The sequence below is a fragment of the Pseudopipra pipra genome, chromosome 2, assembly GCF_036250125.1.
Source record: "Pseudopipra pipra isolate bDixPip1 chromosome 2, bDixPip1.hap1, whole genome shotgun sequence".
Lineage (NCBI taxonomy): Eukaryota > Metazoa > Chordata > Aves > Passeriformes > Pipridae > Pseudopipra > Pseudopipra pipra.
The window spans coordinates 28,086,592-28,113,840 of record NC_087550.1 but is presented as its reverse complement, the minus strand read 5'-3'; the positions used below and the strand labels follow the sequence as shown (position 1 = coordinate 28,113,840).

Below are 27,249 nucleotides of genomic sequence, written 5' to 3'. Positions count from 1 at the left end.
AAGTTGAAGTGCCACAAAGCTCTGAGCTGGCGACTTCAGGTTCAAGAGACATGCACACAGATGGCACAAAGCAAGACCCATCCCTGCGCGGTCCATCCCAGAGCAGGGGATATGCGATCATTGGTTTCTGCTCCAGGGACACAGACCCAAAGTACCCGTCTGGTGGTTGTCTGAGGTGAGAGAAAACCTCCACACAGGTGACTGCGGCAGCTCTGCAAACCTCTGCCCGGTTTGGAGCCCAGGGTGACTTAGTAGGCTTCACCATCGAGATTTAAGTCTCCTCTGGTCCAGCCAACCCGAGTCCATCAGCTCTGCTCAGTAGCAGGGGGGTTCACACCCAACAGAACGGGGAATGCAACCTCCAGGCTAATTAGCACTGTTCCCTGAGGTTGTTGCTGGGTGCAGCACTAGAAAGGCCTCTCCCAGATCCAGCTGGAGGTAGGAGATGAAGGAGAGTTCTGTCCCGGCTTGTTTTTTCAGTATTTCTGCTAACTGAACCCAAGAGATGTGTTTTGGTGTTAGTGATTTTTGCCAGCATCCACCAGCTTTGATACAGGGAGTAAAAATAGGTACATAGGTGTCACAGAATTGCAGTCCAGGCAGCTCAACCCACTGGGTCGTTGTTGCAGCCCCTTTGAGACCACTGGCTCCTTCCCTGGCTGAATCCAACTGTTTGTTTCATGGAGAGGGGAGGGGAACAGGGCATCTCTAGAGCGCTTAAGAGAAATGGGAATGTAAAAATGATAACTAATAAGCATTCTTAACTCTCAGGTATTGCTTCCAGCTTTTGTTATTTATTATATATATAATTCTAAGTTAAAAGACTGGTAATGTGTCAAAGTCAAAATTTTATAATTTCAAAATAACCTTTGTTTTTTACATCTTACTAAGTGCCTCCATCTTCAGGGGGAAAAAAAGTGAAAATAAACATGGAAAATTCAAATCTGAATATCTGATGACTGGCAAAGTTCTGAGTAACTGAAAACAGACTTGTGATGGAAAATATCGAGTAACCTTAGCTATAGGTGTCAGTACCAAGTATGTGATGTTTTTTAAAGCAAGCAAACCAGCGAAGCACACAGAGATAGAGATCAGCCGTTCTGATTTCCAGGGGGCTGAGCAACCCCCAATCTTCTCTATCTCACCCCCCAGCCTCCCCGCCTGCCTCAGTTCTCTGCTGCTAGCTCTGCCTCCTGCACCGTTCACGTCTGGCTGACGCGGTGCGGCTCTGGCTGCACGGCCACGACACTCACCCTGCCCCCTCCTTCCCCTGGCAAAACAGGAGACGAGGCTCATGACGAGTGCCGAGCGAAGTCTGAACTGCTGTTCCTCTAACGGGAAGTAGATGCAGAGTCACGCTGGCATATGGGCAGCCCTCACCTAGGTGGCTGCCTAGAGACTCGATCCTCCATTGACAGTAGAATGTTGTTCTCAAAAAAGAAGCACACATGGTCTCTTCAGTGATTCTTGATCCTATTCTGATTGTATGCTCCCAAATTCTCTGTGTGCGAGTCTCTCTCTGCCTCTTGTTCCAGTGGTGTTTGTTTGCTGCAGGAGCAGTTCCTTGCACCTGACAGGAGGGGCTCTTGTCTCTTCTTGTGTCATTTTCTTCCATGTCTGACACCAAGGTAATGATACTTCCATTGTGCTAAATAAGCTGCTTCTCTGTGGAAGAAAGAAAAATACTAAATAATTTAAAAAAAAAAATAAAATAGAAGGGGAGACCATTGAAGAAAGGAACAATGAAAATGAATCATTTAGATTTCCTTAGCTTGCCATGAAGACTTTGTGGAGTGGAGAAGAGTATCCTGGGCAGAGGAAAGAGCTTTGTAGTGTTGGGGAAGACATGCAGAATTCAGGACAGTTGCTGGTGCTGGGGTTTCTCACACTAGCCAAATTCTCACAAGATAATTTAAAATGGGGGAGGGTGGCATGGGTGTTGAAGAGACACAGACTGGGACAATAATCAGATATCGAGTGAAAGTTTGGACCAGTTTCTTACTAATTTAAAAGTTACTTATCTCAGAGTTTGATACTCCTCCCCTCTCAAAAATTGTCTAGGGCAACATTTTCTGTGTTACCAAAGGGAAAAAACCAGAAGGGCAAGACTTCTCAGAAATCCTGGGATCTTCAGGATTCTTCGACAGAAGCAGTAAAACCCGAGTTCAGAGTCAATACCATCCAGAGAGCCTACAGGGCTGCTGAATGGAAAACACAAGGGGTGAGTCCATTCACATTAACTATAAATGGTCAAAACCAGGTTAAAGGAAGAGGTGAAATGTACCTGGAGCCTTTGCAGAACAGCATGACATTCAGGGATACTTCAGGTGATACCAGTTTTGCACAGGTGCTGAAAGATATTTTTCATGTTACTAGTTGTGTGTAACTTGACGGAATGGATATAACAGCCAGTCTAGAGCAACCCTCAGCAGGAGAACAGCAAAAATGAGGATGACAGAAGTACATCTGTATCCCAGCACCCAAAAGAAGCAATACAGTGTAGCATCACAGAGCCCCGTGTCGAAATCCATTAGCACCTGTGCGTCCTTATTGAACGTAAGAGTAGCAGACAAAAAATAACCTGAGACCATAAACCGACCATTCAGATCACATTATCTGCAGCACCAGCACGTCATGCTTATAGTCTGTTATCTGTGTCCCACATATGAACAGTTCACACTAGTCTGGAAAGCCTCCCCTCTTTCCAAAATGCTCTGGAGTTTCTTCCCCACCCCCCACCCCCCGTCGCCTCCCACACTGTGCAGCACTGAAACACAGTGTAAGGATGTCACTGGCCTCCATCCACTAGTTCCAGAGTGAAACAATGTCACAAACTTTGTTCTTCTTCTTACCTTGGAGAAACATGTTTCTATCAAAAATGAAACTGAGAAAAGAGCTGTGAGCCTGATAAAAGCCTGGGCAGGGGTGGCTGCCCGTGAGGAGGAGGAAGATGGGGCAGAACTCTCCTGGGTCCCCAGGCAGGGACCTGACCCCTCAGGTCAGACCACTCAGACCACGCACAAAAGTACAGAAATAATTTAGAGGCCACCTCAGCATGCTGCTGTGGGAATACAGAGCCCACGTCACCTGCTTGTCATTGGAAGCAGAGCTGGGCAGGGGTGTGTGGAAGGCCCTCTGGTTAGTTTGGATTTTCTTAACACAGGTGCAGCACCAAAGCAAGGGATGTTGCAGGCATTTTCCCCAAGGGAAGTGTGCTGGAGGGTTGTTTGGGCCATTGACACCCACCAGCACAGGTATGGAAGATCATATTTTGCAGATCTTGCTGCAATTGTTTCCAAAGTCAAGTGCTGTAAACTGAAAAGCTTCAATTAAACCAGGTAAGTAATCAAAACACAGTAAGGTACAGCAACTTCCAGGTTTAAAGCAGCCAAATAAATCTATCGCACAGTGTTATCATCAAAGGAAAACATTTAGAAGTCTCTTTTTTTTTTTTGAATCTATGTAATCTGCTCAGCCCCCATAAACAATAAAAACACTCTAAATCATGATCATGTTTGGGGTTTTTTTTGGAGTAAAAATTAAGGCTTCTGCTGAGTAAGAAACTTAGTTACAAACTAAAAAGCCTGATAAAGAGGTGTTCAGGTGCGTGCAGGGAAAGATTTCAGGGAAGTGGTGGTTCATTTGGAAGCTTGGTGCTTTAGTGACCGAGGCACTGGGGTACCCATTGCCTAACCAGTAACAACAGCTCTCTCCAGACCATAACCTTGCCAGCAGGAGTGTTGGAAATCACCTTCAGAGATAGCTCCAGCAACTAACTCCCTTTGCGGGATCTTCACTCACATCGTACCTCTCACCCTGTGGCCAAGCCACTGGAAAAAAGAGGCATATGTGGAGTCTGCCGGCCACCGACTGGGGCTGGACTGCTCAGCATAGGAATTTGCCGTGGCTGTCCGCCTGGCTCCTATTAGAGAGGATTACGAACAAAAAGTTCAATGCACAAAAGAGGGAGTGAAAAGTCCTGCAGAGGTCCACGTGAGTTTGGTGGTGGTGTTATCCACCCCACGTTTCTGTAGCACTGGATAGCCTGCTTGATCAGTGCAGAGGACGGATAGCATGTGTGGAAGAGTAGCACGTCTCTTTTTCTACTGCTTTTCCTCCATGCAGCTGACAGCATTGTCGTCATCCAGGCAAAAATATGTACAGGGATAACATGGTGTGAGTGCTGTTGATGATTGGAAGAGTAGTTGGATTTCTATATGTGCAAGAAGGTGGATAACACAACAGCCTCTTGAGACGTATTAGTCTCGTCTTTGCTGGCAAGGCAGGAATGAGGGCACGGAAGTGCTGTGGAGTGGCTGCACATGGATTTTGTTTGCAGAACCACACTGGAGCACACAGCGGAGACGGGAACGCGAACGAGATGGTGGAGCATGATGATATCTCAGCAGAGAGGTGCTGGTGTGAGGAGGTGGGTGGTCAGGGCCTACACATACAGGTGTGGGAGAGTTTGCCAGAAATTAGAGACACTTCAGCACACAGCCGAGGTGATGGGATGGTGTTATGGAATACCTGCATGAGCGGTGTACGTGTGGACACATTTTCAGTGTGATTTAGCAGACAAAGCACAGGTTGTGTTACAGGATCTGTAAATAACTTGTTGCAGTCTGTAACAGTAAATCCTCCACTCATGTTCCAGGATGTTTCGCTGTGGTGGGATGAAATGTGCACATGCACCACCAGGTGCAGGACAGAGCAGGGTTTGAGGAGCAATCAGTGCAGTTGTGGAGACCCAAGTGTTTACCGGGAGAGATGGATAGTACTGTGCCTCTTTGTTGAGATTAACAGAGTTATAGAGATGCTCAACACAGGATAGGCGGCATTATGGGATGTGATTTTGTTTAATGGGAAATTAATGATACAGTTGCATGTGCATAATCGGGGTATACTTATACCTATGGACCGTTCATGTCTGTGCAAAGCAACGATGAGTTTCCTGGTAGAGGGCCACCACGGGGAGCTGAGTGAGAAGGAGCAATGGAATACAGGGACATGCTGCGTATCACAGAATCAATTAGGTTGGAAAAGACCTCTGAGATCATCAAGTCCAACCCATGACAGAACACCACCATGTCAACTAGACATGGCACTAAGTCCCACGCCTAGTCCTTCCTTGAACAGCTCCAGGGGTGGTGACTCCACCACCTCCCCGGCCACTCCATTCCAATATCTGATCACCCCTTCTGTGAAGAAATTCCTCCCGATGCCCAGTCTAAACCTCCCTTGTCACTAGTTGCCTGGGAGAATGTGTATCCCTGGGGTACGAATAGTTCTGCAGGTACCAGCAGCCAGGAGAGGAGGAGGCCTTGTGTTGCAGGAGGGGCACTGAAGTCACCGCGGGCTCCCCACACACAGGCTGGCAGTGGCAGTGCCCACGCCGGGCACGAACAGCTCTAGAGGGGTCCTGCGGCCCCGCGGGCAGAACGTGCGGGACGGGCACGGTGGGCCGGGGCAGAGGAGCGAGCGGGGCCAGAGACCGGGGCTGGGGGGGAGGGAGGGCGGTGCCCAGAGCCTGTGCCCGGGGCTGGTGCCAGCGCGCGGTGCCACGGCGGGCCCCGCTCCCCGGGACCCCAGGCGGGGCGGGCAGGGCCGGGGGGCGGCGGCGCAGCCCCGCGGGTGCGGGGCGGGCGGCCGCGAGTATTATGGGATGCCGGGCTGGACGGTGGCTCCCGGCGACTATTATGGGATGCCTGCCTGGGCGCGGGGGGTGTGGTGTGGTGTGAGTGACTATTATGGGATGTGCGCGCCCGGGGTGTGACTATTATGGGATGTTCTGGGGGGGGGTCTTCACAGTGCGCCCTCCCCCCCCCCTTCCACCGCGCGCTCCCCGCGGGAGGAGGACCCGCCTATTATGGGATGGCAGCCCCGGGGGGCGCGCGCGCAGGGCCGCGCCGCCGGGGGGCGCCCTGCCCCGGCGCGCAGGGTCCCGCGCGGGGCGGGGGGGGAAGGGGCAGTATTATGGGATGTGGGGGGGGGGCAAGTATTATGGGATGTCGGAGCGAAAGGGTGCGAGCATGGGGGACTATTATGGGATGTTTCTCGGGGGGGGAACAGTATTATGGGATGTTCCCGGCGGGAGGGGTGGGTATTATTATGGGATGCCGGCCGGGCAGTGAGTGGGAAGTTCTGAAGGGAGGGTGAGTATTATGGGATGTCTCGGGGGGGGTGTTTGCCGGGGAGACGGGGGCGGGGCCTGTTGCCGGGGTCCCGGGGCATATTATGGGATGTGGGCGGGAGGGGGCGGGGCCTAGCCGGGTTTTTTTTTTCCCCTTTAAGAGGCGGTGCCGCGGTCGGAGCCATTTTCCCTTCAGCGGCAGCGGCGGCGAGCGAGGAGCTGGGGTCCGGAGCCGGGTGAGGAACCGGAAGGGAACGAGGGCGGGCAAGGCCGTCTGTCGCCTCGCGGGGCGTCCCCGCCGGCAGGCACCTCTCTCCGCCGGGCGCCCCGTCGGTCCCGGCCGCAGCTGCCCCGGGGACACGCCGTCCCCCTGCCCGGGCGGCTGCAGGACGGGTCCGGCCCCTCCGCCGCCGCCCCGGCGGTGCCGCAGCCCCGGCCCGCGGCGGCCCCCGGGGAGCGGTGGCCTCTCGGCGCTCGGCAGCCGGACTTCCCCGGCCCCGCCCCGCGCCCCCCCCCGGGAGACGGTGCCCCCCGCCCCCGCCCTGCGCCGCGCAGCCCCGCTCCGGGCGGGGGCGGCGGAGCGGGGCTGCAGAGCCCGCCCGGCCTTTTGTGTGCGGCCGACGGCGGGGCGGGGCAGGGCAGGGCCGGCGCTGCGGTGCCAACTCGGGGCTACCGGGCCGGGCACCGCGCTGACAGGCGGCCCCGGGGCTCCCGTGGGAGCCCAACTGCCTCGCCTGCACCGCTGCCTTCTCCCAGCCTAAGGCAGAAATAACCGAGGGCACCCGGCTGCAGAGGACGGGAGAGTTTTCCTTTAGGACAGCTGTTTTGGCTTCCTCGCCAGAGATGAGTTGCTGACTCAGTTTAATATCTGGTGTCCTCAAAGCCTTCTCCATCACAACTCTAAGCTGGTACTTGCTGCCAGTGTTTCTGTTTTGCATGGGTTCTAAATCCAGTAAAGTTGCTGTCTAAGCTTTCTCACGGATCCTCTTGGTAGCACTATTGCTTGGAAAAACGGAGTTCGGATCTGCTGTAACTTTCTCTTTTTCTCTTCAATGAAGTACTGGCCGGACTGGCAAGAAGACGACACTCTGTGTAAGCCCAGGCCTCCCCCCGCTCGGAGGACATGGCATCGGGCATTGGATCTCCGTCGCCGTGCTCGGGGGGCAGCGATGATGATGAGATGGAGATCCTGTTGAACAACGCTATCCCCCAGCATCCAGGTATGGCGAGCCTGCAGGGCATGCATGTGGAATGGGGAGAATGCTGGTCTCAGGCTGAATGTGTGAAATACATGATGCGTTGGGGAATGTAATTTTTCTTTTTACTGCAAGCCATGTGTATGTTTTTGATATCCAAGTCCCAGGGTTACTTCAAAGCGCAAGGCTCAGGGCTTTGTGTCAGGTGGAACTGACTTTGTTACAAGGCATTGCAGGTTGTCGGGGCCTGTGCTTTGAGGAGGTGTAGAGGGTGGAGGCAGTGTGTCCAATTCTGATGGGGTACCAAAATGCCTGCGAATTTGATATTTCATGAATGGGGAGGGGGAAGAGCGGTAATATGTGAAAGGGCAGGTTGCCTGGCTTGCTTTCATCTGGGAACTCAGACCGGCTGACGTCCAGAGAAAACTGCCCTGGGCTGTTGCGTGACCCACTTTCCTTCATCACCACACCCAATTATTGAGGTTTCTTGTGATTCTTGCTCTGTGCTGCTTGCTCACCTTTCCTTTTCTTGTAGTCCTTGTATCTTTTCCCTCGTTTGCATCCTCATCGTCAACGTGAGGCTTGAGTTAGAGCCCTGGGAACTCATGTGGTATGGGGGGTTTTTTTATTGCTATTGTTGATGACCTGCTCTGTGGCCACGTACCTGGATTCTTCATTTCCTTGTGGAAAGGAATAATAGATAAACAGATGTGTTGGATTGTAAGACAAGTTTGAGTTTTCATACTAACTCATGCTGTAATGTTGTAGCGTCATATAAGAGAAGTGTTGTAACTGGAAAGGGAAGATGGTGGTGTGGGTTTTGGGATTTTTGTTCGTTTGGCATTTTTTCTTAAGCTTTGACTCTAGGGTTTTCTGGCATCTCTAAAATCTTGGGCAGAAGGGGACTGTCAGTAAGGAAAATCTTGATGAAGAAAAACTGTTAAATCCCCTACAAAGTAGAGAGTATATATAGTACCTTGGTGGGTCACCAAAGGCTCTAAGTCAGAACTTGGAGTAGAAGAGGTGTGATCCTTGAAGGACCTGGTGTTACAGGACCATGGGAGTGAAGAGACATCCACTGGTAATATGGCAGGAGCCAGGTGTGGGACCCCAGGTTCTGAGAGCTTGTCCTCTGCTGTTTCACCCCTGGCTGCAGTAGCTCCTCTGACCTGTGGCTTCCTTCATCCTGCCCAGCTCCGGTGGTCAGGAGGCCATTTTCCCTTGGAGGGAGAAGGAGTGACTCTGGCTGTGTTCGGTGGGCGGGGCGGCGGGGGAGGGCGGGTGGCCGCGCTGCTCCCGCAGCCTGCTGCCACAAAGGGAAGGGCTGCCTGGCTGCCCGTGCCCCTCAGGCTGGGGGCAGCCACGGAAGGGGGCACACAGATGGGAGTGTGCAGTGGTGGTGGGGAACTGGCATGTGTTCTTCTGGCCAGGCAGTGAGCTTGCTAGCTGTTGGGGCTGGGGAAGATTCTGTCAAATCTGAATCAGAATAGAGTTGCTGAGTAACAACTTTCCTGTGGAGGAGGAGAAGTAGTGGCTTACTGGCCTGTATTTTGCATGCAGCTGCAGCGTGCTCTGTACAGCTGAAGGGGCTAGATGATTTCTTTCCTGAAGACCCATGAACTGAAACAGTATCCTAGTCAGGTTCTCATGTGGCTACCTGTTTTACACTCTTTCCTCTTCTTGTTGGGTTATGGCAAACTTCTTGTCCTTAAGTTCTGAGTGTAACTCTGCTTGGAGAAGGAATATTGTGTAAATAGGAGGTGTTGTGAGGGGGAAAACTGTGTTCAGTGGTACCTTAGGATAACAATTTTGGAGTATCTGTTGTGAACAGTAAGAGTTATAACTAGTTCTGTTTGTATGGAGCAAGTTTGTATGGACAAGTTGATCTCTGTGAAGTGGGCTATACTGTAGTGCACAGGTGCGGTTTGAATGAGACATGTTGCCTCTTCACATCCAGAACCTGAAGAAGAGGCAGAAGAAGAGCTTCTGTCAGAGGCTGACACCCCCAAAATCAAGAAGAAGAAGAAGCCCAAGAAACTAAAGGAACCCAAAGTGCCCAAGCTCAGCAAGCGTCAGAAGAAGGAGGTAAGGAAAAGGATGCCTAAGGTCACACTGAAATATGGATATGTAGGGTGAGGGTGCTTACTGATGTTGGTCTATGGCAGCAGTCCTTTGTATGAGTCCTCTAGAGCATGGGGAGAGAGCGATGTTTAGTGCTTCTCCAGGGTGTTTTCTCACAGCTGCCTGATCTTCTCCCTCCCTCCCCAGCTAGGGGACAGCTCTGGTGAGGGGAATGAGTTTGTGGAGGAAGAAGAGGAGGTTCTGCGTTCTGACAGTGAGGGCAGTGATTATACCCCTGGGAAAAAGAAAAAGAAGAAATTAGGACCTAAGAAGGAAAAGAAAAACAAAGCCAAGCGCAAGGAGGAGGAGGAAGAAGAGGAAGAAGATGATGACTCAAAGGTGAGAAGCTACCCTGCTGACTTAGTGCTTGCTCTTCATTCCCATTTGTGATGGCAGAGGGAGTTGGGGCTGTTTAGTTTCTTCTTCCTCCGCTACACCTGCTTGACTTGACCTTTTTCCCACCTTGCATTCCTTCCTGTCTTTTACTTTAAACACACGTGGAATTTACATTGGATCCAAAGATTTTTCCCACCTTCACTGTCTTCTGTTGAGACTGTGTCTTATGGTGATAAGTGGATGTGTGGGGGGGGAAATTCCCTGGGTCATCTGTGGAATATGAAAGATGTGTGGAAGTTCTACTCTTTCCTAGAGCAGAACCAGAACATTTTCTCTGTAATTCTCTCTTCATAGGAGCCAAAGTCATCTGCTCAGCTCCTGGAAGATTGGGGCATGGAGGATATTGATCACATCTTCACAGAAGAGGATTACCGCACACTCACCAACTACAAAGCTTTCAGCCAGTTTGTCAGGTGAGCTGCAAGCCTATGCCTGAAAGGACTCTGGAATGAAAAAAAAGAGATGGGACAAAAACTAGATTCCTTGATTTTTAGAACCTCAGGTGCACATTAGAGACACTGGTGTCATACCTAGAGCAAAAACTGAAGTAACAGTAAAACAGTTGATCCACAGCTTTTTTGTTTCTAGTCATCGAGATGATGCAAGTCCTCACTCCCAGTCCACTTTCTTCCCTACTATGCTGAATTCTGTTTCGTTTTCCAAGCCCCTGAGTATTTGCATCCTCCCCATAGAGTGAAGGATGGGAGTGGAAAGATTCATTGACTGTTGAGATCAGAGATTAGAAAGGAAGGTAGTTTGAGATAGATGTGCTGATGGGGGTGGCAGCAGGCAGAAATAATGTAGATTTCAGGGTGGTTCAGTAACTCTTCCTTCCTTCCTGCCTTCCTTAACTGCACACAGGCCACTTATCGCAGCCAAGAACCCAAAAATAGCAGTGTCGAAGATGATGATGGTACTGGGAGCCAAATGGAGGGAGTTTAGCACAAACAACCCCTTCAAGGGAAGTTCAGGTGCATCAGTGGCAGCTGCTGCAGCTGCGGCTGTTGCAGTAGTGGAGAGTATGGTGACAAACGTGGATGCTGTCCTGCCGCAGCCCCCCGTAGATGTGCCACTCAGGAAAGCCAAGACAAAGGAAGGCAAAGGTGAGATGAAGAGTCTGGCAGGATGATCGAGCGTGAGTGGTGTGAAGGCAGTAGCCCTTCTGACTCTGTCTCCTGTGTTCTCAGGACCCAATGCCCGGCGGAAGCCTAAGGCAAGTCCTCGTATTCCTGATATCAAGAAACCCAAAACAAAGAAGGTGGCACCTCTGAAAATCAAACTGGGAGGATTTGGTTCCAAGCGTAAAAGATCATCAGTAAGTGATGCTCCTACCTTGACTTTCTGAGGAGGAGGTGATGATGTACTAGGAATGCTGGGGGGGGATATCTGCTGCCCCCCAGCACGTGTGTCTGAGTGACACAGCTTTTCTCTTACCTCAGAGTGAAGATGATGATCTGGATATAGAGTCAGACTTCGATGATGCCAGTATCAACAGCTACTCTGTTTCAGATGGATCTACAAGCCGTAGTAGCCGCAGTCGCAAAAAACTCAAAGCTGGGAAAAAGAAAAAGAAAGGTATTGATACTTGCTGACAATGGGAGACAGCACAGCTGAGTGTGTGGAAAAATTGGAGAACGTCTGTGCAGAGTTTGGATATTTAACAGTATACAAGAGTTTTGGATTCTGGGTCTCTGCATTGCTATGTAGGCTGTTGGGAGAGTACCCTTGCTGTACGAAGCCTGTACCTGTGACTTGTACTACTATAACTCCTCACCACCCCTCTGCAGGTGAGGAGGACTCCACAGTGGCTGTGGATGGCTATGAGACTGATCACCAGGACTACTGTGAGGTGTGCCAGCAGGGAGGAGAAATTATACTGTGTGATACCTGCCCGCGTGCCTACCACATGGTTTGCCTGGACCCAGATATGGAGAAGGCTCCAGAGGGCAAATGGAGCTGCCCACACTGTGTGAGTAATGAATTCCCCAAGCAGTGCAAGAGACCATGGAGGAGGGGGATGTCAAGTCACTTGGGGCTCCTCTTCTGTGGTAATAAAATAACCACAAATATGTGACTTTGTTTTTCTGATTTCCCTCTCCTGTAGGAAAAAGAGGGCATTCAGTGGGAAGCAAAGGAGGATAACTCTGAAGGTGAGGAAATCCTGGAGGATGTAGTGGGGGATGCTGAGGAAGAGGATGACCACCATATGGAGTTCTGTAGAGTCTGCAAGGATGGAGGAGAGCTGCTGTGCTGTGATGCCTGTCCTTCATCCTATCACATCCACTGTCTGAATCCCCCATTGCCTGAGATTCCCAATGGAGAGTGGCTGTGTCCTCGCTGCACTGTGAGTTTCTGCTAGTACCATTCTCCTATTGCTACGAGAGTTGATTGATCTAATCCCTTCAGTTTATCATGTTTTCCTGGAAATGATTGGTCCTTCGAAGACTCTTACCTCCTCTCACACTTTTGTCATAAAACAAAGGCCTGGCTTTTTGTGGCTCTATTGCGCCTTGTTGATTGGCTGCCTTCTCCAGACAGTGGGAAGGAGCAGATTGACAGCCTTTGGGTCTCATGAAGTTTGCCCATGTGCAGGGTTGTTGGGTGATTTTTAGTCCAGGATGCCAAAGCTCACTTTTCTTGGCTCATGTATCTGTGTAGAAGCAGAAGAACAATTACAAGCAAATTCAGTGCTGAAAGTGTTTTAAACTGATGCTGAGACAAACTTGGTTTTTATTTTGCAGTGTAAGCTCTGTAATGCCAAGCCCTTTTTTAGTAGATGGTTAGGAGAAATATCACACTTATCTAGAAAGTTCTTGAAATAATTAATGTAAGTGGTGTTAGTTGCTTTCATTAGTTGATATGGACTTACAAGATGATGAACAAAAAAGCCATTTCAGGACATAGCCCTGTGCTGGGCCCTTAGTTCTACAGCAGAATATTTTCTGCACAAACTTTAAATGAGGTTGTGGTTGGACAGACTACTGGGCTCATCAAGCCTAGCAAATTCTATCTGCATAGTAAAGCTGTGAAAGTGACTCTGTGTTTCTGCTCAGTGCTTCTGTGTTGAAGTACCTACACTCTGATGCATCAACCTCTGTTTAACTTTCCAGTGCCCGGCTCTGAAAGGAAAAGTGCAGAAGATCTTGATCTGGAAGTGGGGTCAGCCCCCAGTTGGCCCCGCACCACCACGTCCACCTGATGCGGACCCCAACGCTCCACCCCCTAAACCTCTGGAGGGTCGACCTGAAAGGCAGTTCTTTGTCAAATGGCAGGGCATGTCCTACTGGCACTGCTCTTGGGTGTCAGAGCTGCAGGTGAGTGGAGGACTCTAGCCATGTTAGAAGGATGGATAGCTGAGGGTAAAACACCTACTAACTGCTTGTGTCCTGACTTCAGCTGGAGCTGCACTGCCAGGTCATGTTTCGTAACTATCAACGCAAAAATGATATGGATGAGCCACCCTCAGGGGACTTTGGAGGAGAAGAAGAAAAGAGCCGAAAGAGGAAAAACAAGGACCCCAAGTATGCTGAGATGGAGGAGCGATTCTATCGATATGGGATCAAGCCAGAGTGGATGATGATCCACAGGATCCTTAATCATAGGTAGGTGGGGGTAACAAAGAGGATTTTCAACAAAGACCTTAAGCAGGGCTAAGGGAGAATGGAAGAGCTAATCTGCAATATGACTGGGAGAAACAGTGGGAGTTTTTTTGTTGGTATGACAAATATAGTTGTTCTGTTTCTGTTGCTTCACTAAGACCTCCTTCCCTTCTCTTGCATTTGAGTAGATTGGGTGAGTAGTGCCATTTCACTGTGCTTAAGACTTCCTGGTTTCTTCCGCAGTGTGGATAAGAAAGGGAATGTCCACTATTTGATTAAATGGAGAGACCTACCCTATGACCAGGCTTCCTGGGAAAGTGAAGATGTGGATATTCAAGATTATGACCTCTACAAGCAAGGCTACTGGAATCACAGGTAGGAGGAGTATCTAGAGGTTGTGTTCTCACTTCCCTCAAGAGAAAATACTGGCATATGTCAGTCCCCCTTGTTGCTGACTCCTTATGCCTTTGGGCAGGGGCCTTGTACCTCTCCACCAGTTCATGAAGGCTCCAGCCTCGTTCTCTTGAGCCTATTGAGTTGGGTGATTGCCCTCCTATTCTTTGCAATAGTTTTCTCTTGATCTGTTAACAAAAAGCCATTAAACTTACATGTTCTTGGGACTGTCTCTGCATAGGGAGCTGATGCGAGGTGAAGAGGGCAGGCCTGGTAAGAAGTTAAAGAAAGTGAAGATGCGGAAACTGGAAAGGCCCCCTGAGACTCCCACAGTAGATGTAAGTTAATGTTTATTGCCTAGAAACCATTTGGTCTGCTTATTTTGGGGTGCCAGCAGGTAAATAGAAAACTGAAGAGGAAACAGCATATGGTTTAGAGTTCCTTCATGGCCTAAAGCAAAAATGGCTTATAGAGCCTTCAGACAAAGGTCTGCCTTGTCCATTGGATGAGACTCTAACTCTAGGTGAAAGGGTTTTACAAAAATAAGATGGGTACCTTTGGCCGTTTGGGAATTAGGTTTGGTGCTAGTCTGGTTGTCATCTGTGAAGCCTTATCTGTACTAATGAATGTATGGGTGACTGAGAAAGGACTCTTGGTAGCTATCTAGCTAAGGTAAAAGGTCTTAACTCTTCCTTTCCACTGTAGCCAACAGTGAAATATGACCGGCAACCGGAGTACCTCGATGTAACAGGCGGGACCTTGCACCCCTACCAACTGGAAGGACTGAACTGGCTGCGCTTCTCTTGGGCCCAGGGTACAGATACAATCTTGGCTGATGAAATGGGTCTGGGAAAGACTGTGCAGACAGCAGTGTTCTTGTATTCCTTATACAAAGAGGTGAGAGCTAGGAGGTCACTACCCCGTGTATTAGTGCCTGTATTAGTGATTGCAGTCATCTAATGCTCTTACTGACTCTATTTGTAGGGCCACTCTAAGGGTCCCTTCTTGGTGAGTGCTCCCCTGTCCACAATCATCAACTGGGAACGAGAATTCGAGATGTGGGCCCCAGATATGTATGTAGTGACCTATGTTGGGGACAAAGACAGCCGGGCCATCATCCGTGAGAATGAGTTTACTTTTGAGGATAATGCCATACGTGGAGGCAAAAAAGCATCCAGAATGAAGGTACGGAACTCCACTGTAACACAAGCCTGAATTAAGAGACGCACTTAGACTGGCTTTCAGCAGCTGAGGTTCAGATACTCTGATGTCCCTGGGAACTGATTATGCTTTTAGTTTCCAAGGGGAAATAACTGCAAATTGATGACAAGTGGGTGTTTAGACTCCTGCTGTAGACTGTTTAAACACTTGACTAGTCTGAACTAATTCAGTACTGAAAAAAGAAAGCTGAGATAATACTGAGCATAGGCAAGTCCCTGTGTCTTTCCTACTTAACCTGTGAAGTTGTGTATCGTTTCTACAGATATAAGTCCATTGTATGTAAAAGAAAAATATACAAAAAAAAGTATGAACTTTTTAATCTTTCTGAGGAACTGGCTGACAGTGAGGCCATGCCCAGACAAGAAGGAAGAGTCTGATATAGGTGGCTAGTTTCTGCAGAATTTTGGTCTTCCTAGTAAAACCAGTATGGAAGCTAAAGCATTTTCATTGGCAGAGGTAGATAGGACTCCCTTCCTTCCCTTGAAATTAAACTACATTAAGTACTAACAGTAATTTAAAATTCCATGGTAAGCTATTTATCTTTTTTAGTCTTAGCTTTTTGATGAGCCACTCTTCTCCGAATCTCATTTTCTTAACATGCCTCTACTCACAACTTAGTTGTTAAACATCTGTGTTAGAGGATTTGGCAGCTGTCCAAAAGTAGCAGGTATTGAGGGGGTTGAGGAGACTTACATGCGTTGAGAGTAATGGGGGATTAAAAGACTAAAATGGTTTGGGCAGCATTTTGAATCTTGTGACAGAAAATTGTCGGTGTGAAAAGTTTTTGATATCCTCATGAGCCCTAGTCAAATAGCACAACATGGAGAAACACTGCATCTGTTTTGCATGGGACCATTCCTCTATCCCGTTACATGTTCATCCTTTTCCTTTGCAGAAGGAGGCTGCTGTGAAGTTCCATGTGCTTCTCACTTCCTATGAACTGATCACAATTGATATGGCCATACTAGGCTCTATTGACTGGGCCTGTCTCATTGTGGATGAAGCTCACAGGCTGAAGAACAATCAGTCTAAGGTACAGAGAAGCATAGGTGGTTCATAGGCATGGCATATGTTGGAGGGGGGAATGGGCAGAGAGTGTTCACAAGATTCAATAGCTGCTTCTAAGCTCATAAGTTTGTCTGAGAAGTCTTAGTCATTTGTTCAGTAATAAATTTCATGTATTATTAAAAAGAAATTTATCAGCCTTTGTCTGGATATCAGTCATCATTGGCAACAACTTTACTTTTATACAGATCACTGGTTAAAACACGGGTTAAATACAGACCACTGGTCAAAACACCATTTCTTTCCAGGTGAATGGGCAATTGATGTAGACTGGAAAACAGAAAAACCTGGATGTGGTTGTTGCTCTGAAATACAAACTGGCTTCTCTGAAAGCAGGTCATATATCTGCAGCACCTTTATTCTGAAAAGGTTTACCATGCTGAGCATAAAACAAGCTCATGAGCACATTTACCCTGCTTCCAGAGTAGGCTTGCTCTCTGCATTCATCCAGCTTTGAAGCAGAACTAATTAGATGCTATACAAATGGAAGAGGTGGGCAGAGGTGTTCAAAAATGTCTGGGTAGGTGCAGAAAGCCATATAGCTGCTTTTATATGAAGCTGCACCTTAGCTAAGCTTGTTTGAATTTGTAGACTTGACCGTACTTCCTTAATCCAGCCCCTCCATAGGCCTTTGTGCCTTAATCAGTTGGGTTCTAGTGCTCAGGATGCTAAAAACAATTGTTATGGAAATCTGGTTTTAGACGTTCTTGGAGACTGTGTAAGACAGTTGCTGCTTGTTTTCTGTTTTTGCATTTAAATGGCTTTAGCTTTTTGGGTCTTGGCATGAGGCATCTTCATGAGGCATCACAGCTGTGCTTGCAATTCAGTTTCTAGATCTTTGTAGGCGCTGAGACTGGATGCCATTCTGTGCTTAGCATTGAAACTATTGGCAGTACGAATGAATGCTTACTATTAATATTCATTAATTGAAAGAGGATGTAGAGGCTCAAGGTTACACTCTGATGCTATTGGTTATCCACTCAGAACCATTAAATCTACCTTTTTCTAGAGCAGTTTCCTGCTTACAGGTATTTGGCTGCAAGACAGATCAGATGCTTCTTTACAGATTGAGGCTATCTACTAAAGTTTTGCAGATATGATCAGTAACTTCCACATTTTATTCCAAAATGAGAATGTTTTTAACTGTAACTATATAGAAAGATAAGTCCCCATGGAGGCCACTGGAAGGATTCTTCTTGTGCGATAACCAAAACATAAGTGATAGTGGGTTTTTCTTTGTTTCCTTTGTTTTTTGTTTGCCATCTAGTACAAGCTACTTTCATTAAGTTTGACCTTGTATCATGTTAAGTGTAAGATACACAAAGAAATCGCCAAGCTTGTAAGTAAAATAGTGCTCTATTGTCAATTCGTGCTGCTGAACATGGTACACTTGTGCTTTTTTGTGCAGTACTTTAACTGCTCGCTACATCTGTCTGGAATTAACTTCATTGTTGTGAAAACCAGCACAAATTACCTTGAAGACACATTGGCAAACTCTTAGCTCTCTTTCTCCTCTGCTTGTTCAGATCTCTGGAATATTGCCAGGATTGATATGAATAGGAAGAGTGACTTAGCTATTTCTAGAATTCTCAAGGCAGAGTAGTTGTAGGAACGTGGAACACTAATTTAAGAAGAAAAAGTACATACAGTCTAGAAGTGATTGGTGGTCTGAAGGAGCTTGTAACTTGTAAGAGCAAAGGAAACCTTACCAGCACCTGATAACTTGTAGGAGTTGCTGCAGTCATGTTTTAGCTATGCACAACAATGATCCAAATGAGATCAGTCTAGTGACCCTGATTGGAATGTGAACTACTTGGAGCTCTTGTCCAAACAGCTGATGTGATCTAAATGGAAACCTAGCTTGGTGTCAGCTTTTTTTTTCCTAGGAGATTTATTTTTTGTAGGCCTATGACTTGATAAGCCTTTAATATGTTTGTGTTTGGTTTTGTTTGTTTAATTTTCTCACCATTTCTTCCCTGCTCTCTACTTTCCAGTTCTTCCGTGTGCTGAATGGTTACTCCCTCCAGCACAAACTGCTGCTTACAGGAACTCCCCTGCAGAACAACCTGGAAGAGCTGTTCCACCTGCTGAACTTCCTGACACCTGAGAGATTCCAGTATGTCTTGCAGCGCAAGTCAGCCTGCCTGGCTTGTCACTCCTATCCCCTTCCTTGCTCTTTTTCTCTTTTTCCTTTGTGGCATTTGCTGAGTGTCTATTTCTCTGCAGTAACTTGGAGGGCTTCCTAGAAGAGTTTGCAGATATTGCCAAGGAAGATCAGATCAAGAAGCTGCATGACATGCTGGGCCCGCATATGCTGCGGCGTCTCAAAGCCGATGTTTTCAAGAATATGCCATCTAAGACTGAACTCATTGTCAGAGTGGAGCTGAGCCCTATGCAGAAGTGAGTGTGAGAATGAAGCACCTGCTGTCGAGTTGCTGTTTCTTTGTTCTGCAGTTTCAAAGAGGATGCTGAAACAGCCTTATCCTCATCATAGGGCTTTCTGCACAGTGGATGAGAGGAAAACTTCCTGCTTCCACTATAGCAGAGGAAGGACTGATCCTGTGCACTGATGTTAGGGATAAAGAAATAGTGAATGTCACTGGCAGAGTCTGGGTAGCTGGCAGGTAGTGCCACAAGCTGTGCAGAATCTAGCAAGAGAAGAGCATGTTAGTCGTTCTCACGAGGTGTGTCTGAGTTGTACCTTCTTTTTTGTTTCAGGAAATATTATAAATACATTTTGACAAGAAACTTTGAGGCACTGAATGCACGAGGTGGTGGTAACCAAGTCTCGTTGCTCAATGTTGTTATGGATCTGAAGAAGTGCTGTAACCACCCCTACCTCTTTCCTGTGGCTGCTATGGTATGTCCAGTCACTTACTCTGTATAAGCAAATTCCCTGCTGGCTGTTATCAAGGAGCCAGTTAACTCCCTAGTTGAAGCATGGAGGGGTTCCCATTCCTCTCTTTTTGCCTCTGTTTTTTTCATTTTGTCTGTATTTGGACCTAACATGCTGGAAGGCCTTTTTTTTTCAGCATATTTTTATGACAGGTAGGAGCTATCTTATGACTCCTGCAAGATGGTGAAGAGTAGGGACTAAGTAAGAAAGAGGGGGGTGTCTAGAAGTCAAGTTGCAAGAGAAAAGGCACAGGGTAGCACTGATGTTTTATACAAGCAGTGTACTACCTTGTGGTTGTGCCAAGGTAAATGACCAGGTGTGACCCAGCATCTGATGAACACAGCTGGGGACTAAGGCCAAGTTACATCCCTTCAAGCTGTTTTTTGTCCCTTACCCCTTATTCCCTCTTTCTCTTTTTCTTCTCAGGAAGCTCCAAAAATGCCAAATGGCATGTATGATGGTAGTGCACTTATTCGAGCCTCTGGAAAGCTGTTGCTGCTCCAGAAGATGTTAAAGAACCTGAAGGAAGGGGGTCACAGGGTGCTCATATTCTCTCAGGTATATGGGGAAAAACCTTAAGGCTCGGAATTCTTTTTCTGAAAAAGAACTCTGTTGATCTGGCATCCCCTTGTCCCTCACTCTTTCATGGTGGTGTTTTTCTGGTGTGCAGATGACTAAAATGTTGGACCTTCTAGAAGATTTTCTGGAACATGAAGGGTACAAATATGAACGGATTGATGGAGGAATCACAGGGAACATGCGTCAGGAGGCTATTGATCGCTTCAATGGTATGGAGTCTCCTTTTTTCCTGTAAAATGAAAACTGTCGCCTTGGATGTGCATAATGGTCAACATGGGATTGTTGTGGCCCAAACTTTCCATTGCTTTCCTGGAATGTTAAGTTAGTAGTAATTCCCTGTCAAGTGATGTGGGTCAGATAAAAATCCTTGTTCGAGTGTTACATTCTCCCTTGATTAGTTTTATTCTCTTTTATCTAAGCTCCTGGAGCTCAGCAGTTCTGCTTTCTGCTTTCAACTCGAGCTGGGGGTCTTGGTATTAACTTGGCCACAGCAGATACTGTGATTATCTACGATTCAGACTGGAACCCCCACAATGATATCCAGGTGAGTCTGAATGAGCCCACTCACTGTGGAGTAATCCTGAGGAAGAGGGGGAATTAAATTGTCAGGAGGAGTGAAGGAATGTGAGACTTCCCATCTAGAAATATGCAAAATTAGAGCAGTGAGGATTGGTAGAGATGGGCAGTGAAATAGTGCAGGGTTCCTCCAGGGTACAGCCTTCACTAATGTTAAGAGCCAAAATGAAGGCAACTGGGTAGGTGGGGTGTATCAGACAACTACCTGTGTAGTTGTCTAGGTTATTTTGAGCGCATCAAGCTCTAGGTTATTTTGAGCGCATCTCTTTTCTAGGCCTTCAGTCGTGCACACAGAATTGGACAGAACAAGAAAGTGATGATATACCGCTTTGTGACAAGGGCCTCAGTGGAGGAGCGTATCACTCAGGTGGCCAAGAAGAAAATGATGCTAACTCATCTGGTAGTGAGACCAGGGTTGGGCTCCAAGACAGGCTCCATGTCCAAACAGGAACTTGATGACATTCTCAAATTTGGCACTGAAGAGCTCTTCAAGGATGAGGCTACTGAGGGGGGTGAGTGCCTGGGAGTAGAACCGAAAGGGGTGGGCAGATCTGTCTCCTTATGTAGTGAGAGACTGTGGACACAGTGCTGATTATAGCTCAACAGAGAGGTCTAGGCTGGCATTCCCTTTCCTACTCCCTCGAGATCCACACAGCAACTGTGCCTGTGCTCTTCCTTCAGGGGATAACAAAGAAGGTGAGGACAGCAGTGTCATCCACTATGATGACAAAGCAATTGAGCGTCTGTTGGATCGGAACCAGGATGAAACAGAAGATACAGAACTTCAGGGCATGAATGAGTATCTCAGCTCCTTCAAGGTGGCCCAGTATGTGGTTCGTGAGGAGGAGATGGGGGTGAGTAGAAGTTGGATGTCAGCTAGTATGTTCTGCGGAATGATGGACGGTCAATTAAGTAAATTGAGCTCTGATGCTTTTAAGGACAAGCAGGCATATATCTGCTATGACAGGTTAGAACTTGGAGCATAGAGCCCTAAATTTGTTACCTTTCTGGCAGGAGGAAGAGGAGGTTGAACGGGAGATCATTAAGCAGGAGGAGTCAGTGGATCCTGATTACTGGGAGAAACTGCTGCGTCACCACTATGAACAACAACAGGAGGATCTGGCCAGGAATCTGGGCAAGGGCAAACGTATCCGCAAGCAAGTTAACTACAATGATGGCTCTCAGGAGGATAGAGGTACAAATCCACAGGACTCTGAGGGAAAAATGGGTGTAAGTATATCTTGCTGGGAAGTAACGGAGTAGCGTCTCAGGCTCACGTGCTGTTTTTCTTTCAGACTGGCAGGATGACCAGTCAGATAATCAGTCAGATTATTCAGTTGCTTCTGAGGAAGGAGATGAGGACTTCGATGAGAGGTCTGAAGGTAAGTTCTGGTGAAGCTAGACTCCTTGCATCACTTTCTCTGAGTGTAGAAACAGCTGGGACTCGGTTTGGGAGATTTATACATTTTGTGGTGCTGTTCTGCCAGGGAAATATTCACACAACAGTGTGCTGTGCATTGTCCCTCCTCCTTAGCTGCATTTCTCTCTTCAGCAGCTCGTCGGCCTAGCCGCAAAGGCCTGAGAAATGATAAGGATAAGCCTCTGCCTCCCTTACTTGCCCGTGTGGGGGGGAACATTGAGGTAAGTAGTACCAGGAGTAGGCGTTTGCATCCTAGCTGCTTCTGTATGGCTCTTGCCATGTCTGCCTGTCTCCTCCTCCATTCTAGGTTTTGGGTTTCAATGCTCGCCAGCGGAAAGCCTTCCTCAATGCCATCATGCGCTATGGAATGCCACCTCAGGATGCCTTCACCACTCAATGGCTTGTTCGGGACCTCCGTGGCAAGTCAGAGAAAGAGTTTAAGTGAGTCTGCATTAGGCAGGGATGGAAGACAGGCAGCATCTAGTCCCTTTGGGAAAGAATGAGAGTGGGGCCTTAGAGACTACACTTCCTTAATGTAATAGTTGATTCTTCGTGGGAGGATGAAGTATAAGCTGGGAGAGATGAGGGGGTTGTTCCCAGCTCTCTTACTTGAACTCAACTCATCAGTCACCAAAAGCAAATGCTTTCAGAGGATTAAGCATGTAATGAATACTCTCCCTGAGTCTTTCCTAGGCTTACGGTTGTTTCTGGCTCAAGTCTCTTGAGTCAGCTTTGTGTCCTTTATATAGTAATTCTGTCGAGAAATTCTCCCTTGAAGGAGCCTGGAGCCCCAGAACTTGTGTTACTATGGGTTAGGAATCCTGGGGTGATTTCCCTTATGTGCTAGAAGGTGTCTGATGATGTGTGTCTGCAGCCAACTTGATTTATGGACTAATTGCTTTTTTCAATTGTTTCAGGGCCTATGTTTCGCTGTTCATGCGCCATTTGTGTGAACCTGGAGCTGATGGTGCAGAGACCTTTGCAGATGGGGTCCCACGGGAAGGTCTTTCTCGACAACACGTCCTTACTCGCATTGGGGTCATGTCACTTATACGCAAAAAGGTAGGTGCCTGGCAGGGCAATGTGGCCTTTGCTGTCCATACAGTTGTAGTCACACTGTAGTCAGTGAGCTAGGGAGTTACCTCTCCTTTCACACCTACTTTTGTTGTATGCTGAGTGATCCGCCTCTGCTGGTTTGAGGATGAGCTTTGTATGACTCTCCAATGATATGTCTTTCCCTCTCATGCAGGTGCAGGAATTTGAGCATGTGAACGGCCGCTGGAGTATGCCAGAACTGGCAGAGATAGAGGAGAACAAGAAACTTTCACAGCCAAGCTCTCCCTCTCCAAAAACTCCGACTCCTTCAACACCAGGGGATACACAGCCAAATACACCTGCCCCTGTTCCTCCACCTGGTGAGGGCTCCCCCCTTGTACAGCCCTGCGTCCTGACCTCATCCTGGCTGTTCCCCTCACCGGAACTGTGGTGGTGGGGTCTGGAGGTGGACGCAGATCAACTTACTCTCGTGTTAGGAGGGCTGCCAAAGACATGTGCAAACCCTTAAAGGCAAGAGAGGACACTAGCTTTCCTTGGATAAGCTGACAACAGTGAGAAGTCCAGCATTTGTAGTGGGCAGGAAAGGGGTGGGGGGTGGTTGTGTTGAGTGATGTTGGTTCCATTTTGATGGGTCTGATCTCTGGGAGCAAAGGAGATGTGTGCTTGGTAACTGGGAGGGGAAGACTTTACTGATGGCTTCTCTTCTTTTGTCTGCCGTGCTGCTCTGGTGTGGGGAATACACAGAAGAAGGAGTAAAAGTAGAAGAAGGAGCCAGTGCTAAGGAGCAAGGAGAGCCATCTGAATCAGAGAAAGAGCTCAATGCCTCTGCTACTGAAACAGAGGTCCCAATGGAGGTGAGTCTTGGGTGGCTTGTTTGCCTCACAGTATCTCTTGCAAATTTCTCTGCTTCTGACCTCTCTTTGTTGTTCAGCTGATAAGACAGAGATGAGTTCTTGGAGTGATATTTAAAGGTAACTCTCAGATCCTTAGAATTGGCCTGACAGTTTTGTGCATCTTTGCTTTCTAAATTGTTGTAGCTGTCTTCTGTTTCCACGGACTGCTTTACCTTGCTTCTCACTGATTGCTGTCCTCTGCAGGGTGCTCAGCCTGTGGAGACACCACCACAGGAAGCAAAATCCCCAGCAAACCCCACAGAAGCAGATGAAAAAAAAGTAGAGGAACCGGAAGTAAAGGAAAGACCAGATGAACCAATGGAAGTAGAGAGCAAAGGTACAAACACTTCATCCTAAAAAAACAGGCCTGAATGTAGAAAAACACTGGGGAGTTACAGAACAGTGTTGGGTTTCTCTGGTTGAAGAATAAAACTGTGGACTTGCTGTGTTCCTCTACATCTCATGTTCCCTTTCCCTCCTGCAGCTGATGTGGAGAAAGTGGAGGACAGAGCACCTATTGAGAATCCTCCTGAACCTCCTATAATCACTCTGGATGAGAAAGGTGTGAGGAATGATAATTCCCTTCTCTCCCTTAACCTCTCTTCTGCAAGGAGTCCTTGTGGGTCCAGCTTGTGTGGTATCTCATTTTTCTAATAATTTCCTATGTGTACAGATGAGAAAAAGGATGATGATAAGAGAGACGTGGTGATGCTGCAAAATGGAGAGATGCTGAAAGAGTCAGTAGATGAAAGGCACAAGAAGGCAGTAAAGCAGCGCTTCATGTTCAACATAGCAGATGGTGGTTTCACTGGTATGAGATCTTTATCTGCTTGAACTGGTTTATATGCCCCTGCTTGTGTTTGTGAAATAACTTCCAACTCTTCTGGTGTCTCTTGCCTTTCCAGAACTACACTCCCTCTGGCAGAATGAAGAGCGGGCTGCAACTGTCACAAAGAAGACCTACGAGATCTGGCATCGGCGTCATGACTACTGGCTCCTTGCTGGGATTATCAAGTATCCTTGCCATGATGGATCCATTTTCCTGCCCTGTACATATAATTTGTGAAGGTGACAGTCCTGGGTCTGTCTGGAGTAGGCTGAGTGATAGCGCTTTATCCTCTTTCAGAAGAGTGATAGTGATGGTGGGAGGAGGAGCTTCCTGCCAGCACAGTTAACACTTAGCAGGACATAGTTCTCATTCCTTTTCCTTGGCTCCTGTTCCTCCCCTCTGTGTGCCCCCTTTCCCCACCCCCTCTGAAGAACAGTACTGCCTGGGCTGTGTATTCCTTTGTTCTCACTGCCTTTGTTTGCCTGAGCTCATCCCATCTCAGTCATGGCTATGCCCGTTGGCAGGATATTCAGAATGATCCACGTTACGCCATCCTCAATGAACCCTTCAAGGGTGAGATGAACAGGGGTAACTTCCTGGAAATAAAGAATAAGTTCTTGGCAAGGAGATTTAAGGTAAGAATTTGTCTTCAGTTTGATAACTGGCTGGACCTCTAAAGAACAAAAGCTTCAGTTCTGAGTTTCCATTAAGAAAGTAAAAGGTTTCTGCAGTGCCTTTCATTTTAGGGGAAATTAAAAAATGAATCAATATATCTTAGGGTCATGCAGTTGCTCCATGATAGTTCTCTTTTCTCTGGAAATGGTACCGGGGAGCTTGGTTCAGTGCTCTCTATCCAAATGTTTATTCAACAACTGATATGCAGGAGGCTTAAGATTGAAGTGGCTTTCTCTGCTACAGCCTACTCCATGTGCCTAAACAGAACTGTATGGATTGGTGAAAGGGTTGCCTTCAGTCTTTACCTCATCCTCTTCAGTAGTGAACATGGCTTAGTCGTGGGAGTGATTTAAGACCAATCCAAATAAAGGCCATGTAGGTCTCAGTCTCTGGGCAAAACATTAATTCATTATAGTCTGGATGGTCAGTTCTGCACTGACAGGATTCTTGTTGATTTCTCCAAATGCTTATAAGATTTCAGATTCTTCCTGTAAGTAGCATGGGACACTTCTCACTTGGATTCAGTGAGAAATCTCCATCCCCTTTGTCTCAGAGTAAAATGGCAAACAGCTTGGTCTGTAAAGAGAATCTGAGGAGGAATGAGAATCCAAGAGGATTTGTAGTAGCCTTTCATTAAACCTGATGTAGCCTGGTTTTCTTGTGTACCTGCAATAGCTTCATGAAGCCTTTATTGTTTTGGGCTACTCAGTAAAAGAGGCTGGTGAAAGGAGACTCATGTGCAGAATCTCATCTTATGAGAGGGTGAAGAACTGGAGTAAGACTAGGGGTGCAAACAGGCCCCCCCTTTCAGGCAGCTGCTGAAAGATACATTCCTCCCCCCTTGCAGCTCCTGGAGCAGGCACTGGTGATCGAGGAGCAGCTGCGGCGAGCTGCCTATCTGAACATGTCCGAAGACCCATCTCACCCTTCTATGGCTCTGAACACACGTTTTGCAGAGGTGGAATGCCTGGCTGAGAGCCACCAGCATCTATCCAAGGAGTCAATGGCCGGGAATAAACCGGCCAATGCTGTGCTGCACAAAGGTAATGCAGTGTGATAAACAAGGCTGGGGTAGGTGCTTACCATTACTGTCCCCTCTCGTTTTTTCCCTCTGGGGTGTCCCTTTCCCCTCGGAACAGATGTCCCTTTCTCTTCTAGTTCTGAAGCAGCTGGAGGAGCTTTTGAGTGACATGAAGGCAGATGTGACTCGTCTGCCTGCCACCATTGCCCGTATCCCGCCCGTGGCAGTGCGCCTCCAGATGTCCGAGCGCAACATCCTCAGCCGCCTGGCCAACCGCAGCAGTGAGCCCCCGCCACCGCCCCCGCCCCAACAAGTATGTACCCTCTCTGGTCAGTAAGCATTGCTACTGAGGCAGGGGGGGGGCTCTGTGGGCAAAGCTGGGCTCTGGTGACCAGCCCTTGAGTCTCAGATCCTCTTCTCTCGCCCTACAGGTGGCCCAGCAGCAGTGAGTCCCTGGCCCAGTGCTGTTGAAGTTTTGGCCAAGCTGAAGTGACCCCACCCCACCCCACCCCTTCACACTCTACCCCTCTGCCTGACATTCCTGACTGGGTGCTGTTTCCCTCCATGGAAGCTGCTGCTCAGGTCTCTGGGAGGAGAAGAAACTCCTTCCTCTGCAGCCAGCCCGTTGGAGCAAGGAGTGTGTTTAGGAGAGAGGGGGATGGATGTATGATGGACTCTGTATATAGTGACTGGAGGCCCCAGCGCCATGTCTGTTACACGGAGAACCTGGCTGTGTTGCTCGTTGCCTCCGCCTGGAATTCCAGTTTTTGTTTTTAATTTTATTTTGAGTTTGTTTACTGAGAAGAGTGCGCAGGCAAGACCAAGTAAAAGCCAGGACAGAGACAAAGCTACCTCCATCAAAATCCTTTTTAATACAAAAACTGACCGGACTCATCCACTAGTAAGCAGCTTGAAGACAAAAGCAAACAACAGTGAAAAAAAAAAACAACAAAAAAACCAGAGCAAAACGTTGATAAAACTGAAAAATAAAGTTTCCTTGTATTTTATTTTGTTGTCTCTATTTAGCATTAGACCAGTTGGGTAAGTATTTACTCAAGGGCCAGGCTCTGTCCTGTCCCGCAGAATGATTCTGGTTGAAAAAGACCTCCAAAGCTGAGTCCAGCCTGTGACCGATCACCACCTCCTCCAGTTGCTGAAGTGCCATGTCCTGTTGTTTCTT

The 27,249-nt window shown here is 47.9% G+C and overlaps 1 protein-coding gene, 1 long non-coding RNA gene and 1 other non-coding gene across 8 annotated transcripts; 2 read left to right on the top strand and 1 right to left on the bottom strand.

The window, feature by feature from the left end:
• Positions 1-827: 827 nt before the first annotated feature.
• On the bottom strand, positions 828-5,960 carry LOC135409300 (uncharacterized). The gene is made up of 3 exons (XR_010428140.1): positions 5,301-5,960; positions 2,285-2,350; positions 828-2,201 (listed from the first exon to the last, which is right to left on the bottom strand). It is a non-coding gene; the product is annotated as an uncharacterized LOC135409300 (long non-coding RNA).
• A 318-nt stretch (positions 5,961-6,278) lies between these two features.
• CHD4 (chromodomain helicase DNA binding protein 4) lies at positions 6,279-27,076 on the top strand. Of its 6 annotated transcripts, none has more exons than XM_064644607.1 (40): positions 6,279-6,369; positions 7,192-7,353; positions 9,287-9,414; positions 9,598-9,789; positions 10,141-10,259; positions 10,708-10,949; positions 11,034-11,161; positions 11,286-11,421; positions 11,634-11,815; positions 11,951-12,190; positions 12,957-13,160; positions 13,243-13,448; positions 13,689-13,820; positions 14,080-14,176; positions 14,544-14,735; positions 14,823-15,023; positions 15,955-16,092; positions 18,119-18,240; positions 18,351-18,524; positions 18,843-18,984; positions 19,447-19,578; positions 19,691-19,808; positions 20,019-20,143; positions 20,450-20,687; positions 20,857-21,029; positions 21,190-21,370; positions 21,471-21,557; positions 21,731-21,816; positions 21,903-22,036; positions 22,513-22,657; positions 22,845-23,010; positions 23,396-23,505; positions 23,749-23,881; positions 24,029-24,106; positions 24,218-24,355; positions 24,450-24,558; positions 24,876-25,008; positions 25,896-26,091; positions 26,207-26,382; positions 26,479-27,076. In XM_064644607.1, the coding sequence occupies exons 2-40, from the start codon at positions 7,257-7,259 to the stop codon at positions 26,560-26,562; spliced, it is 5,814 nt and encodes a 1,937-aa protein (XP_064500677.1). In that variant the 5' UTR covers positions 6,279-6,369; positions 7,192-7,256; the 3' UTR covers positions 26,563-27,076. The 6 variants fall into 6 exon arrangements, with proteins under 6 accessions (XP_064500677.1, XP_064500679.1, XP_064500676.1 ...); XM_064644609.1 differs by having other exon boundaries at positions 21,728-21,816; positions 26,501-27,076; XM_064644606.1 differs by having other exon boundaries at positions 21,728-21,816.
• On the top strand, positions 23,038-23,176 carry LOC135410558 (small Cajal body-specific RNA 11). The gene has a single exon (XR_010428747.1). It is a non-coding gene; the product is annotated as a small Cajal body-specific RNA 11 (non-coding RNA).
• Positions 27,077-27,249: the final 173 nt, after the last annotated feature.

Bases quoted from the DNA above. Each gene is read 5' to 3' on its own strand.
- CHD4 (XM_064644604.1), top strand. From the start codon at position 7,257: ATGGCATCGGGCATTGGATCTCCGTCGCCGTGCTCGGGGGGCAGCGAT. The intron at 11,422-11,633 runs GTATTGATACTT...ACCCCTCTGCAG, and splicing joins TGGGAAAAAGAAAAAGAAAG to GTGAGGAGGACTCCACAGTG. The intron at 19,579-19,690 runs GTATATGGGGAA...TCTGGTGTGCAG, and splicing joins GGGTGCTCATATTCTCTCAG to ATGACTAAAATGTTGGACCT.